The sequence below is a fragment of the Drosophila innubila genome, chromosome X, assembly GCF_004354385.1.
Source record: "Drosophila innubila isolate TH190305 chromosome X, UK_Dinn_1.0, whole genome shotgun sequence".
Classification (NCBI taxonomy): Eukaryota; Metazoa; Arthropoda; class Insecta; order Diptera; family Drosophilidae; genus Drosophila; species Drosophila innubila.
The window spans coordinates 17,227,656-17,244,241 of record NC_047626.1 but is presented as its reverse complement, the minus strand read 5'-3'; the positions used below and the strand labels follow the sequence as shown (position 1 = coordinate 17,244,241).

At 34.9% G+C, this 16,586-nt stretch overlaps 1 protein-coding gene across 1 annotated transcript in view; it reads right to left on the bottom strand.

The window, feature by feature from the left end:
• Positions 1–16,586, bottom strand: part of LOC117787607 — a 54,475-nt gene that overhangs the window by 27,140 nt on the left and 10,749 nt on the right. The window contains exons 2-6 of the mRNA XM_034626180.1: positions 8,428–8,769; positions 3,926–4,011; positions 2,656–2,985; positions 2,474–2,571; positions 561–703 (exon numbers count right to left, since the gene is read on the bottom strand). Coding sequence (XP_034482071.1) covers positions 561–703; positions 2,474–2,571; positions 2,656–2,985; positions 3,926–4,011; positions 8,428–8,769 — 999 coding nt within the window. The remainder of the gene's footprint in view (positions 1–560; positions 704–2,473; positions 2,572–2,655; positions 2,986–3,925; positions 4,012–8,427; positions 8,770–16,586) is intronic.

The window sequence follows — 16,586 nt, the reverse complement described above, 5'->3', positions numbered from 1 at the left end:
ATCATTATGTAACGCCTTACAAGAGACGTAAGATGATATCTTTATAATAAATTAAATGATTTATATTCACAGCTATACGATATCGACTATTTAAAAAATATGTCATTGCAATAATCTGTCTGAAAATAAATTGTCACGTGAACAACTTTCTTATCACTGATGTTGTTTAGATTAAGTTTTTTATTTTCTTATTTTTTTTTTTGAGTACTATAATAAATAGGTGTGATCGGTTGAAAAAAAAACGTTACTCTCAGTGGAACAATCGTTTCCTTAGATTTCTTTTCAAGATTCAGGAGCTATAGTTTAGAAAACAACTTATTTTATTGGGAAACATCTGAATCACACTCAAAAAACGCAAGTTAAGCTCAAATCAATATCAAGTTTTAGTTATCTGCAAGTGTATTTAATCGTTGGCATAATAAAGTCAGTTATTCTTGTTTGTCTCTTTTTTTTTAGGCTTCTTTTTTTGTCAAACCACAGACGATGTCATCATAAATAGTGTGTGCTGAGTTTGGAGTTTGAAGTTGAAAATTGTTAGCAGTTTGAATTGTAGAACTTACATCCCGATCCACGGTCTCGGAACGCTGTGAATAGAATGGCAAATGTTGAGTTAATCGCACTTTGTTCGGCGTAAAATCGCATGTGCAGAATATTCGACTCCGCCGTAATACTCTCGCCCGCCGAGCCGCAAAAGTTTTTCACTCTGGAAAGGAACAAAATATAAAGGGAGAAATGAAACAGTTTCATTAAAGACAACAAAGCAAAAAGACAAAAATACAATCAATGAGACTGAGTATAGAAATGTTTTTAAATTTGGGCTGTCTTAAAGCAAATGTTTGTGCTTTAATTAAGTATTTTGATGTGAAATAAACTAAAGACTTATAATATTAGGCAGTTTATTATTTTATTATAATCATTGATATTGTTTGTTTTTTTTTTTTTATTTTACCAAGTGAGCTTTTTTTTTCGTTATCAAAATTATTTCACTTATGCAATTTATTTAAATATAAATAATAACCACAAAATTAGATAGTTGGGACTGCTCGACTAAAATATATTCTACACAAGAATAGAATGTATTTTTTCTTAATCAGAGATGTTGTGAAAATTACATAAATTAATAACACGATACATCCTGCAAAATAAAAATTAATATAATATCAGGGAAATTCCAGAAAAGCAAACCAATCAATAGCAAAACAAAAAAGCATATGCTCTGGAGCACACCTGTATATCTTGAAAATTTTTCATAATAATTTTTTTGAGATCTTAATTAATGATTGATTAAATACTATTAATACTCAGAGAAATTAATATAATAGTCATTAAAATATTAGAAGCTTTTATAAAAAAATGCAATTGATTACATTATATTCAGTGCAGACAAGGGATTATTCGTAGATAAACTAAACTTATGTAAAGTTCTGTGAAACGATAGCTATAAAATATGATACCTCATGAGAATTCCAAATATTTTTGTAATAATTACAAAAAACAGGGTCAAAGTAACTCGAAAAAATAAAATCAGAAAATAAAAGTCTACAGCCTTGAATGTAGGGTTTGTTCCTAGTCGATCATCCATGCAAGTGGCTTGCAGCTTAAAGTACAGTATTAAATGGATATGTCGGCCTGCTAACACGTGTCTTAAATTGATGCAAAAATTTAAATGGCAATTGAACGGACACTTGAGGGCGACAGCTCTGGCTATGACTATGGCAATGGCTATGTAAATGGCAACGGAAATGGCAACGGCAATGCCAATGCCAATGCCAACGGCCATGGCAATGGCAACTAGCAGCAATCAATGAGCCTGGCCGGCTAGACAGTCAAGCCACGGCTGCATAGAAAGAACAGTCAATCACTTTGAGTGGAGCTGTCATTGAAGTCGCCTTCGTCGCCGTTATTCCCATCAGTGGGACACACAAAAGCCAAAAGCCGAAGCCCGAGAGCAGGCCTTGAATCGAGGCCCTAATGTGCCAAGTAGATGAAGGGAGTGAAGCAGCAACAAGTGGAAATTTGTTGAATGACAGTGCTTTTGGGCAAAACGGGGGGAGGAATTCAAATACCAGGCAGTGTGTAGGGATATGCATGAATCGTAAATGGGCTGAGCTATGGGCCTTGGCTCCTGTGGGCTGTGCGGGTTAGTTGGCTAAGGCATGGGCTTCGCTTGGTGGCACAAAACAATTCAAGTTGGGCATGTCAAAGGCGCCGCCGCAACTTCCGTTAGCATACAATTTACTTTGGCCGGTAATAAATTGAAAATTTGCTTTACATGCTTTGATCTTTATAGCGTTACATTGCTTTTTGGCTGACTTCACATTGTGGTGCAGTCGTGAAGCGGAAATTGGGTTGTGGTAAGGCATTGCGTATACGCCACCGACACCGACACCGACGCCATCATCATCATCATCATCATCATGATCAGCCTCTGTCTCAGTCTTTGTCTCTGTCTCAGTGACAATTAAGTTCTTACCTTAATGGCATCACTGTTTGCTCTGGGAATATATCCAGAAAGTTGGTGTCACAGTCATTCGGTTTGCTCAGATGAAAGTCCAGGAACTTCAAAAAAATCTACAAAAGTGTAAGAGATAAAAATAGTATATGCATCAGATTATATTACAGATTTATCTGTCCATTTCCTTTCACGCTGCTCACCTTCCAATTATCTTTGACTTGTATGCGCCAAATACAATCCAGAGCAATCTTATCGCGTATCACCTGCTCCCTTATTTCAGCGGGGACATCTGTCGAGTTGATGAAACCTTCGTAGCCATCCTTTTCAATTGTACAGTTGAGATCCGTGCTGGGCGCCTCCCGATTCCGATCTAAAAACTCGTAAACGGCACTGAAGCCCGTGTACTCGATTGTGTCGTCCGAATGGAAATGCAGCCACAGATACCGTTCTTTCGAGGTGATTTCCGGTGGGAAATCTGTGCCACAGAATTTACCAATTCGCGTTGAGAATCCATACTGTCCGTCTCGTATCTAGAAAGTCAACCGAAAACCGAATCAAAACCACATGCCATTTAGAAAAGGAAGTTATCAAATGATTAACTGGGCAAAAACCAGCGACAGCATCGATTTACGAGCGTGTGGGGAATATTCTTGTTTTACCCACGAGGGATGCCACAAAACTGATGCGAAAGTCTTTCGGTTAGACAAATAATAAAAATAATAAATTGCATTTATTTTGTTTAGAGCATTTATGCATTCTCAACCGTAATTAACTTTCACTTTAATTACTTAAGTTATGTTGTAAACGCCCATCAACCAAAAATGCATTTTGAGAGCATAAATATTTAAAATATCCCAGCAAGTTTTTCTAATTATGATTTTATTAGTTTTTGCAAGTATGAAAAAAAGTTGCTAAATTTCAAAATTATATATTTTATGCTTACTAACAGGTATCTCAAAAGTGCATATTTCGTTGTGGCGTTGATAAAGTTGTTACAGATTTGGGTAAGTTTTGGTTTGGACCTCGTGTTGTTCTTGGCTTGGCAATGGAATTGCCTTCCGGTTGTTGCATGTTGCGCATACGACATGTGGGCGGAGGACAGCGAGGACAGACAGCGCGGACAAACTGACCATTGCCAATTTTCAATTAAAACTTGGGGCGTCGTGCAAAAATTGCCATGCAAATGCATTGAAAAATGCCAAAGGCTTCTTCTTTACTAAAGGAAACAATTTGAAAAGTTTTCCCAACGCAAACGGGGAAAGTTTTTGCTTAGATCTTGTTGCTGTTGCAATTTCTTTTGCTTTTGCTTTTGCTTTGGCTTTGGCATTTTCTTTATCCCAGCAACAAAGTTGGGTTTTATGTTGTGTCTGTAAAATGCAAAAGCATTCTGTTGTTGCCACTAGTTTTGAATGTTATTGTTATTGTTTCTGTTGCTTTTGATGTTGTTGCCACATTGCAGCACTTACTTACCTCAAGAAAATCAAATTTGCACTCCTCCTTGGCCTCAATATTAAACGAGTTGCGAAAGTCCAGACGTATTATTTGACCCTTTGGCGCTGTAATTAACAACAAGCAGGTATCAAAAGAAGATTAAGCAAAACAATATTATGAAGATAGAGCCAAATTCGCTTATTCTACTTGAACACCAATCGGCTTAAGGATAACGGCTTAAGTGCAACATCTTACGGCTACTTTGAAACCTAATTCAATAAGCTTGAATACAACATAAATTGCTTAAAATAATTAAAAGGAAATAAACACATCAAATTGTATCTTAAGTTGTACTATTCACTTAAATTTCAATTAAGAAATTACTTAAATTTGACATTAATTTTTATACATTTTACTTGAAAACATCTGTAGTTTAGTTGTGTTTAAGACGAACCAAGGCCGCTATTCAACAAAGAACTCAGCTGAAAAATTGAAAATCTAATTGTAATCACAAAAGAATCTCAGAAACAGGGCTGCGGTTTTTTCAAAGTTCAAAAACGAACTATTGACAAGTTTTTCTTTGAGCTTCTTAGCCATGTTGCGTGGCATAGAAAGCGGAATGCCAAATAGGCTAAGAGAATGACAAAAAGATAGAAAGAGACAGAGAGAGTCCCAGAGACAAAGACAGGACAGAGGCGTGTGATTAACAACAGCTCAGGTTGAAGCCCGAACTGGCGCCGTATTTGTGTGTGTCCAAATGAATGCAACTGGGGAGTCATTCAGTGGTCGCATAAAAGAAAACACCAAGATGTTGAAAGCAGGCGAGAGTAGAAAGTAGAAAGTAGACAGATGAGAGGAGGTGCAGGTGGATAAACGCATGATAACGACTGAATCCTTGGAATGAATCAATGGGCTGGCGCGTGGCACTTGAACAAAAAACGAAGAAAGAAAGAAGAAAGTAAGAAGAAAGTAAGAAGAAAGAAGCCGCCCACAATCACACATTCATACACACACACACATACGGATTGTGGAGGCTTTGTGGCCAGACGTCGTGGCATTACAGGGACCCTCAGGTACCAGGACACTGCAGGACAGGCCTTGGAACTGAAGGACCGTCCAACCACGACTAGTATGGTATACATAACATAATGGAGCTGTAATGAAAGAGTGAATCACAGACATATACGCAAACAAATGCGATGTTTGAGCTGCTCTGAATGTGAATAGGGATTTCTAGTTTGATTGGCCTTGACAAAAGAAGTAAGCCAAAAGAAACATAGAAAGAGAGACAGAGAAAGAGAGAGAGAAAGCGATAGAGGGAGAGAGCATACTGAGCTTGGGACAGCAATTGAGCACAATTTTTGAATAGAATTTCCAGCTCAAACATTACACAAATTGCAGCCTGAGTGCAGATACCTAACCACATATCAGAACTTTTGCCATGACAATTGATATCCCAGATGCATTGCTATATAAACTAGCTTTGATTTCAGTTGGAACTAAAAAAAAAAAAACCACCTGATGAGTTATTGAATTACTCACAAATGTATTTCTTTAGAAAAAAAGAAGAATTTAAGAATTTAATTAAATTGTTATTTATGTTACGATTAAAAAAAAAACTCCCGAGCTATGAAGAAAAATAAAAATAAATAAATACATTTGATTTCATTATGAGTTGGATTTGCAAACCGATTCTGTGGATAAATAGTAATAAAATTTCTATTTTGATGCATTAAAAATACTTGAAATACTTTTATTTAATAATTGTAATGGCTTTAAAAATAAAGGCAATTAATAATAATATAAAATTATATTTTAATAAACCAATTTTTGAGTCATCAAACCGAAAGTTTTAAAGCTTGTTTGTATGTTTACTGCCTTGATAGAGATACTTCACATAGCAACCCTCTTAACATATAATTTTCGTTGACGTCCAATTAACATTAATTTGATCAAAAGTGTAGAAGAATGCCTTTGATTTAAATTCGTATTTGATTAAACAATAACAACGACTAATTAATTTATTTATTGGAATTAATTGAAATGCATATCGAATGATTTTCCAATTAATATTTATATTAGAGAGAAAATCCAAGCGGATTTATAATAAGTATTTGTAATTAGTAATCGAGATTAATGGCTGAACAGCGTGGAATCCGTGTGCAAACATAGCTGAAAAGTTAATTGCAGACTTTACAGTTAGTGTGTGAGGGGGAGAGAGAGAGTGAGAGTGAGAGTGAAAGTAAAAGTGAGAGAAGTAGAGAGGTAAAGGTACAAAAACACAAACATAAGCTTAAATAATACTAATGCAGCCGCTTAACGTTTTGAGCTCCAACAGCCAGAGGCAGCAATCATGTGGCATGTGGCAGCAGCTGGAAGTCGGAAGTGGAGAGTGGGGAGGGGGGGGAGGTGAGTCTGGTGGCAACAACCAACAGGCTGCTGCTGCCGGCAACATGACCCGGTCTATCGCCTAACGGCACATATTGATATGCAAATAAGCCTGTCACTCACCCAATGGCAGTCGGAGACTGTTCTACACTGTCTATCTATCTAACTGTCTGTCTAAGCAAATGCCGACATGTAAGCTTAATACAAGCACAGAGTGAAAGAGGGAGAAAGCGCGAGATACTTCTCGTGCTGAGATGCAGATACAGATACAGTTGCAGATACAGATACAGACACAGATACAGAGCATCTGTAGCAGCTGATGCGTGCCAATGGAAAGTCAATCATTTCATTCGCTTAGGTTTTATGCTGGCAGCAAACGTTGCGTTGCTTTGCATTTTGTCTTAACTGACAAATGATTTTGCCCCGTTAACAGATAAGCAACGAGGCCAAAATCCACTGAAGCGAAATATGACGTCTTGTGTTCTCTAATTCCATCTCCAACTCCAATTCCATTTCCATTTCCATCACCAACTCAATCTCAATCTCAATTCGAAAATCAAACTCAAACTCAAACCCATGTATGCATTCGAAATCCCAGAGGCAATCCTAATTCCATTTGGAGGCCAACAGAAGCAACCCTCGTTCTAAACTGAACAACTGAACAACTCACTGAGTGACTCACTGACTCACTGACTAACTGACTGAGTGACTCACTGACTTGTCTGAATGACTCACTGTCAGTCTGTTGAAATGTCAACACAATGCTCTCTTGCAACGCGCATCTTGGTTAGGACTTGCAATTATTTGCAGTAAGTTGCGCCGGCAGCAAAGTGCTTGCCATATAATCTTTTACGAGTCCTGATTGCATTCACTCACACACCCTCACTCATTCACTCACTCATATATTCACTTATATACTCGTCGCCACATGAAGTTCGCTTTTAAATTGGCTTCTGTGGCGTTTTCAAATTCCATAATGATAATGCCCGCGGGCGTAATGTTTTATTGGATTCATATTAGCGCATTGTTAGACTCACTGCTATAGACTTGAATAAAATGAGTATATGGTCAGTCAAAATTTAATCTTTGCGTCTCTATATCAATAATAACAATATTACTGAGTTTTATATTCAATCTTTTTCGATGTCTATTAAAAACAGGCATTTAAGTTATTCATCGATTACATCGATATATTAATTTATTTGTACATAATTCAATCAGAACTCATTTACTAAATAGTTTCAATTTTAAACTATTCATCACAATAACATATATGTACATTAGAGTGGGTCAAATTTTTCGCGACAAAGCGGTTATGAAATTCGTAATCTACGATGAATTCTAAGAAGGATTGCCCAAGAAACCATATGTCTAAAATCAATATCAAGCTTCCAATTTTTCGAGAAAAGTTTTCATGTGTCTTAAGACTCACCTAAAAAAAAAAAAAAAAAAAAAAAAAAGACCACAAATAGAGGACGAATTATAATGAATTTAGAGATAATAATTAGTTGGCGGTCTTAACTATTTTTTTTTAAATGGAATTTTAAACATGTTAAATAAAAAACAATAAAAAGTTCATTTTGCATTAATTTTAAAATTCAATTGAAAAGAGAACGCCAACTTATTTTTATCTCTAAATTCATCATAAATCGCCCTCTATTTGGGTTTTTAATTATTTTTGTTTTAGAGGTAAGTTACACCTAACAGACAATTGCCAATATATGAAATTGTTATAAATTCTCTGTAAAAATTGGAAGCTCTAAATTGATTTTAAACCTATGGTTTCTTGGGCAATTCTTCTAAGAATTCTTCGCAGATTACGAACTTCATAACTTCATACAAATTGACCCACTCTAATATACATATTTATTCATATGAAAACTGTTTCCGTTCTGTTTAAATATCTTTAAGAATTAGTTATCAAGAAATTAATCATTATTAGCTCACATTTATTTTATTTTTGTCTGCATAAAAAAGAACTTATCTTCTTTGATACACTTAGTTTTCTTATATGAATATACCCAAGTTATTGTTTTTTTTTTCGTTAAATATTGACAGTATAACATTATATTATTTTGCACATTAATTTCAAAGTAATTTAACATGTTGCACTTTGAGGACGTCCAGTGAATTTTGAGTAGTTTTTGACTCACCTGTAATTACCCTCGTGCAGTTAATGTTCTTGGGATACAGGTTGGGATATTCGGGACTGTACAACTCGTTCTTGGTTGGATCTCCTTCGACAAAGAGTCGACATCGATCCACTTGATCCGACTCCGTCTCACGTTCGAATCGACCCGCTCTCGGAGGTCTCGAGATGGTCAACGCGTGCTCCTCATCATTATGGATTGTGGGTGTGGCAAATGCTGTTCTATAGTTGGAAGTGGTGCTGGCAGTGCCAACCTCCAGTTGGTGGTTAGCTTGTTGACTCGGCGATATTGTCTGTGGCTCTTGTGTCCATTTCAGGCGGTTGGACTCGTTGGTTGTGGCAGCGGCTGAAAACAGAATAGGAAATAATATAAAATGAAGGCTTAGACTTTGAATGTTGCTTTTTTTTTATTTTATGTTTCCTGTAAACGTCAGCATGATTTACCAATGCACACACACACACAACACGCATATTTCCATGAAATTTATTATCATAATAATAATCATGAGCATTAAAATTTATGCGAGAATCGCTTTGCCTTTTAATAATGCGCATAACTTTTGCTGCAACAGCAAAATAAAAATAGGAAAATTGTAAAAAAAAGCAGAAAAATGTGTGTGTGCTGCGCCTTTGCGGCAACTGCAAACTTCACGCACTTGTTACGCTAACGTTAACAGAATTCTTCAGCTTCAACGTCAACTCCAACTCCAACTCTTTAACCCTCTCCATTTGCAGCTCTCTCTCTTTGCCGTTCCATCAGTATTCATGCAACGCCGAAAAGTAGGCAATGCAAATTTTTAAAGCATAAACTCTCGCACTCACACTGGCACATTCACACTCAAACTCAAACTCAAACTCAAGCGGAGACTCATGCATACACTCGCATGAGTTTATTTGAACTGCCGGGCAAGTAACAATGAGTGCAGCTGCAACGCAACTGTAACTGCATCTAAATAACAATCGTTAAGCCCAAGTTAAGTGGCCTAAAGTATACACCCATACACTTATTGTGTTTGTGCCTCGAGCACTTTTTGTAGGGCATTGCCTTGGCGTGTAGCCTGTAAATGTCGCCTGGGGTTTAAGCGGCTTTTCGTCGCTCTCTAAATATAAAAATTAAATTTTAACATTTGGAATATTACATAAAACTATTCAGTTATATTAAATGAAAGAGATTCAGAATTATACCAAATATAAATATTATAAATATTGCATTCCTTAACGACTAACTATAATAAAATAAATATCTTTAATAGTATTAAGAATTACAAATTAATTGTTTAGTTTATTAAATATAAATTCAAAATAATTATATTATTAAAGGTAAAAAAGTTGACAATTTAATTACACGTTGGCACACTGAGTTCACTTGGTAATAAGAACAAATTGACCCATTTTCACAAAAGTATAATATGTGAGTTTTTACACACTCTCTATATTTTTAAAAAGTATAGTATAACAGTTCAGTACAAATGAGATTGCGATGTTTAATATTGATTCAAATAAAAAACATTTGTAATATGCGAAACTTTTGCTGGAATAAATTAATATTCAATTTAAAGCATCTCATATTTATTTGGACATCAAATCAAAAACTTTAATATTGGAGATAAATTTTCGTTCTTATACATATTGAAATTGTTATCTATTAAGACCGACTAGAAATAATTTCAAAGCTTATAAAACTTTATTGGAAATAAAATCAGTAAATAATCGTTAAAATACTTGTCTATTAAATAAGAGAACTACAATATTTTCTTTGATTCATATTAAATTCATAAATTTATGTATATGATATTTTCAGTTAGCTTTTATGAACGTTAAATTTAAAAAAACTATATGCACTTAATAAATTAATTGTTTAATCCATTTTAGATAAATTAAAAGAAATTGGACCAACGAATCAGGAAACGTGACTAATATAGAATTTTTTTAATTTTTAATTTTTTTTTTGTTTTAATAGGATGTTTTTGGCTGAATATTTAAGAATGCATTACAACTAAAGCATGTGCACTTACATATATTTACATTAATGTTCAGATATATCTGTATATATACGTGTATGTGTGCCCATCCTTAGGGCCATGTCCTTTATGGCCTGTATAACGGCTTCTTCATGATGTTGGCAAGTGTAACATGCATTTGCACAAAGTTTGAATTACCTTAGTAGACGTTTTATGGAGCGTAGGGTATAAAAGCACAGAGAGAGTACAAACAGTTACACTCCCACCTCATTGTGTGTGTGTGTGTGTGTGTGTGTGGGCGATTGTCGAAGTGTTTGCGTCGCATTATATGGCTGCTAGTGCCTAATGATGTAGCAACAAATTTAATAAACATATTAAGTGTTGATGTTTTTGTAATCGCAGTGCCTGCGCATGCAATGTGGAGGGAGTTCATTCACTCTTCGTCTTTTTGCTGTCGTTTTTGTTGTTGTTGTTGGAATTGCTGTTTCTCTTCCCGTTGTTGTTGCTGCTCCTTGCTGCCAACGCCCGTAAGTATGCTACGTTTTACAGCTGTTATGTGGGCCGCATGTGGCAACTATGGGAAAAGTACTCGCATTTCTATGCATCAATTTCCTATGTGTAAGTGTGTGTGTGTGTGCGTGTGTGTGTGTGTGTATGTGCCATGCAGCAACTTTATTTGTGCCCTCTTATTTCCGTTCGCTAGACAACTTCGTCCGACAATTTCAGTTATTAATTAAATTAAGCACAAATTAATTTCAATAGGAGTATTTAATACAATATATTGTTGCAAGTTTAATCGTAAAATATTGTGACATCATTTTAATTCTACTGAGCTGAAAACGTAAGCCAAATGCATTCATTAAGATATGCATCGTTATTTAAATGCTCGTCTAGAGCAAACAATAGAACTAAAGTAGTACTGTTAGCTCGAGCTTATTAATTATAAGCAATTATTTATGAGATCTGGATTACACACATTTATACTGGATACATTTACTAACATTTTAGCATAATACTAAAATATAAGCTTTAAAAACGTTACTCGGCTCAAAATTTAAAGTGAAATTAAGGCCTGAAAAGCTGATGAATATAATTTAAAATACCATATTGATTTGGGCAGAGTAGTGCTTATTTTATTCTTTCATTTAGTTTCTACTGTCTGTGTGTTTGAAGCCTTCAAATAGACAGACGACAACAGACAGACGTACATATTTCAGCTGCCAAATATGTATAAAATTTGAATGACAGCCAAATGTTTGAGTGCTTTAAATTGATAGAATGTTTGACATACATACATAATTGCCACATTCCATGTATGTTATTGAAAAGTTCGTGGAAGAAAGTAACGAGTAAATTTAAATTTGAGTTTTGAATTTTGTGTTAACTACAAAATTCAAATTATTTTAAAATATTCAAACAAATAAAATGAGATATTTTACAATAGGCGGCTATTGAAAGACTTTCGAAAAATTAAAAAGAAGCTCAGAACATTTGTTTTATTTAAGTTTAATTTTCTAACTAATAATAATAGATATTTCAACTTAACATAGATTTGCCTTTACAATTGTCGTCGACATCAATGTCGATATTATCATACAAATTTAAATCACTTCTTGCAAATATTCCAATTTCAACTGAGTCGTCGTGTAAATGCCATTTAAGATGGGTAAACCACCTAACCACATTTGTTTTATTGACTCGGAAAAAGCTTGACTATATTAGAATTTATAAGTGTGGTATTAAACAGAGTAGGACTTTACTTTTAATTACTCATAACATAACAGCGGCCTCAACATTTCCCCTTATTCTTGATACCCAGAAAATGTTTGTGAACATTTGATTTCTGCAGGCGAGAAGTTTTATTAACCCCTTGAATGAGCTTCGAGTCTTTGTGCTTTGGGAGACTCAATGTTTGCTTAACACAATATTGGAATTCTCATTTTCGGAGTCCCTTAGCAGTCGTACATACATATCTTCGCTTCCCTTCTCTCTCTCTCTCTCTCTCTCTCTCTCTCTCTGCTGCGGCGATTCGAGTTCGGACTTTCGCTCAGTTTTGTGCCTTTAATTGCGCTTTTAGGTGCGATTGTTTGTATTGACACTTGCAGGCTGGCAACTCTGGCACTTTATTGAATTACCGGCAAAGGGGGTGGAGGGAGCTACGTAGGTATTCGTGACGTGAAAAGCCCATTTGCCACTATGTCACAAGGGGAAAGAGAAGGAAATGATGGGAGGCTTAGTAAATGTGTCTGTGGCTGGGATCGAAGGTTTGTGACTAGGTCGCATAATTGTAAATTTTACACGCAGACATGCTTATGTTTCCCTTATCATTCAGCTACCCAACACTCTGCTTTTCACTCCCCTATCACACTTCTGCCTTATCCCTTTTGTCGTTTGCCTCGTTATTACTCCACAGCAGCTGCGCTTGTTCACACTTTTGTTTTAGTTGTAATACCCTTGTCGATTTCTTTTGCGCCCATAAGTTTAACTTTCAACTTTTGGCATACACAAACACACCCACACACGCACACACACAGAGAGAGATACATATATCCTACACACACACACACATGCACGCCTGATTTAGCTTCGCTTTAGTCACCAGCATTTGGTACTCGGCACTCGTTCAGTCGCTGTTCATTTATATTCATATTTGCATATGTGTGCGCCACTGTGTTTGGCATTTAAGTATCTTTGCAACTACCACACCCCCACCCCCGCCCCCACCCACATTCACAGCTGCCTCTGCCGTTGCCATCAGCATGTATCGCCATCGTTGTCGTTGTTGCATGTATTTCATTCGCAGCAGTTATTTGCTTTAATACACTCAATAGACTTAACACATTTTGCACGCCTCACTTCATCCGGCGGCGGCTACACACGCACCACCAGCCCCGCCAGCCCCGCCAGCACCACCAACAACGCCACCCACTGTTTCTGTAGTTTTCTGCAATAAATTTTGCATTTTGCTTGCAGCGCCAGAGACACCGACAGACAGCGGGAAGAATGAGAAAAGTGAGAGGAAGAGGGAGAGGAGACATTGGCATAGCTTTCCCTGGTACATTCCATTTTTGTGTCAGACAGCTACAACTCCTACTTATTTATATACGCCTGTATATATATATATGTATGTTTGTATGAATTTATGTAACTCCCCCATCTTCCCCCCTTGACGCAGTCTCAGCTATGGCCCCATTCGGTTACTGTGACTTGTCTCTGACTCTGCATATTTATAGTTTGTATTGTCTGACTGTCGTCGTTGCCATTATCCAAAAACCATATCGAATAACTTATTCTCAGCAAGTCGAATATTTAATATCCTTTTAAATCTCAAATATTTTCCAACCAGAGTGAACATCTACTTATCGTTTATACATTTGTTTTTGGGTCTTGTATAAAATTTTTGACGATTACAAAGATACATTAATATAAAATTTTCTGTTATTTGTTATTTCAGAAGAACTAGGTGATTTACTAAGGAATTAATAACATGCTACATGTTTAAAACACTGTTGCTAGAATCATCCAATATAATTAAATTATTATTGAAAGTGTGAACTAAGATACTTAAGATATGCTGAGTTGTATAAGAATATATACATATATATTATTTAATTTTTGGAATACTCAGTGAAACTTTTTATTCATGCGATTTATAGACTGAACATTAAATTAAATTAAACACAGGGTATTTTATAGTCGCGCCCTTTAATTTAAAAATTGGACAATTTTTCGTTAATTCCTATAAGAATAATGTTGGGATAATGGATTATTTATTGCAGCACTTTGTTCTTTTGTCAACTTTTGGAATGAACGACTAAGTGCTACCCTTGAATATATACATGTGCTAGCTTAAATTTTTGGGTACATTCATAATTAAATAATTCCCCCTTAAATTTTGAGAAGTTAATTATAAATATCCAGTAATATTTATATCTAGGAATTTTTTAATTTAAAATACCTATAATGGCCATTGTAAAAATATTAGCGATCCAGTGTTGGTTAACTTTCATTATATTGACATTTTGATAATTTGAACAATGTGCCAAATTCAAACAAAAAATAAATAAATGAGATGAGAGATCTTATAATTAGGCAAGATTATAATCAAAGTGTTTTGTCCCCTAGCAAGAACATCTGCGATGACAGCAAAAAAGGGGAATTCCCTTCAACTGGAATTGGCTGTGCATATGCAGTGGAGTCAAAGTAACTGAATAACAATTGTTATTATATTTCACAGTTTTGCATTTGCAATGTTTCCCCTCCAAGTGAAGAGGAAAAAGTGGGTGTTAGTTATTTGCCCCCCAATTCAGTTTCCGATGTCTCTTTAGTTTCTGTATATAATATTCTCTCATGATTTACTAATTGGTTTCCCAGCTTTGCAACTGCGATGCTTTCACAGCTCGAATTCTCTTGAATAAATTAGAAGTTAATGCATATATGACACTTGTTCGAGTATACTATATATTATACATAAATGAAGGGGAGACATTCGAAAGCGTGATTGAAAAAGCTCAGTGTAAAATGCACAAATTAATTTCAATAAGATTATCCTGACGAGTACTCATTATTCAGTTCATAAACATGTGGTGACAGTAAATTTAATATTGTATTACATTAAGAATTAACATATCTAATTTGATAAACCTACTTGATATTAGATGATCTGTAATTAATTCATAATTGCTGAAAATATTTCCTAATTCTATTCAGATTTTATCAAAATATATATTGTGGCATATTGTTTGAAATTCGATGAATACATTTTGACTTTAAATTTGTACATTATACTACAAAACGTGTCCAATGGTCGTATTCGAATTTGTCATTTGAAACAACATTGAGGCGCTCCAACAATTTGACCACAAAACACATTTTGTATACGCCATGGTGTCTAGAAATTTGATGGATTTGTTGATGCCAATTACCAATTGGACTTTAAATTAAGAATATTCTTAGTCGACTTGATTGAGGAACGCACAGCACAAATGAATGCAACTTGACTAATAAATCATCGAAATATGACAATGTTCTATCGATGATTGATAACATGCAAGTATTTTCTTTGAAATCAGTTCGAATTGGAATTCAAATTTCATAGTCGCCGGCTTTAAAACGAGTATGTCTTTGCCATTTTATTGTATTTTCAATTCCGTTGCAGCTTGAAACTTTAAGCATTTGCAGGCTTATGCTATCTATTGTATTCATAATTCTTTGGATAGAACTTTATTATATTTATTCAACCAATGACTCGGACTTTGACTCTAAGGCCTTTTCGGAATTAATTGCTGTTGAATAAAGCCTCTCGTTACAGCTATGCAACACTTTGCCAGTTGGGATTCACAATTTCCCTTGCATTCCATGATGCGAAATTTGCAACTGCCTGGCACAATTTGCAATTCGCACACTGATAAAAAACATGTTCTGAAATCAAGATATTGGCCTCAAAACTAAGAATTTTGGTCTAAAAAATGCGTTGGGAACATAAAATTCTTAAATTTAGAAAGCACATCTTGGTTTTAAGAACATTTCAAATAAGACCAAGTTCTTATTTTAAGAATGAATGTTCTTAAAATGTAAGCAAAAAATAAAAAATTAAAAATGAATTTTAAATTTATAATTTTGTTTTTATAATTTTGATTTATATAGATTTTATTCTGTCTTGGTAATTTTATAAATGTTATTTTAATTTGTTACGAGTGGGATTCGAACCGGCGCCTACAGCTTCACAAATGAACCGGTTCCTCTAACCAGATGATGTTCTTGATTTTCGAAGTTGGTCTTTTTTTTCAGTGCAATTAACATTGTAAATGCGGCATATAATAGCTCAGAGCTAAAAGACCAAATAATTATGTAAAGAAAGGAGGAGAAAGCATTTGGCAAATTTATGGTTGTTCTTAACGCTCGGAAAATATATACACATTGTGCAATTTAACAAGTTAAAATTAAATACATGTAAATTGCAAATGCTGAATGCAATTACAAATGAGATATTGATGTTTGTTTTTGCACGAGGGCAGTTCAAAAGATTCATGTCTATTGCATTTAGATAAAATGGATTAAATGCATATGAAGAAATATTTACATATACCTTTTGAGATTATTGGTATTATAAAATTTGTAGAGGTAATGCCTTTTAGCCTTTTATACCTAGAAATTCGATAGCGTTCATTGAACAAAAGTAAATTATTTTCAAATATTTATA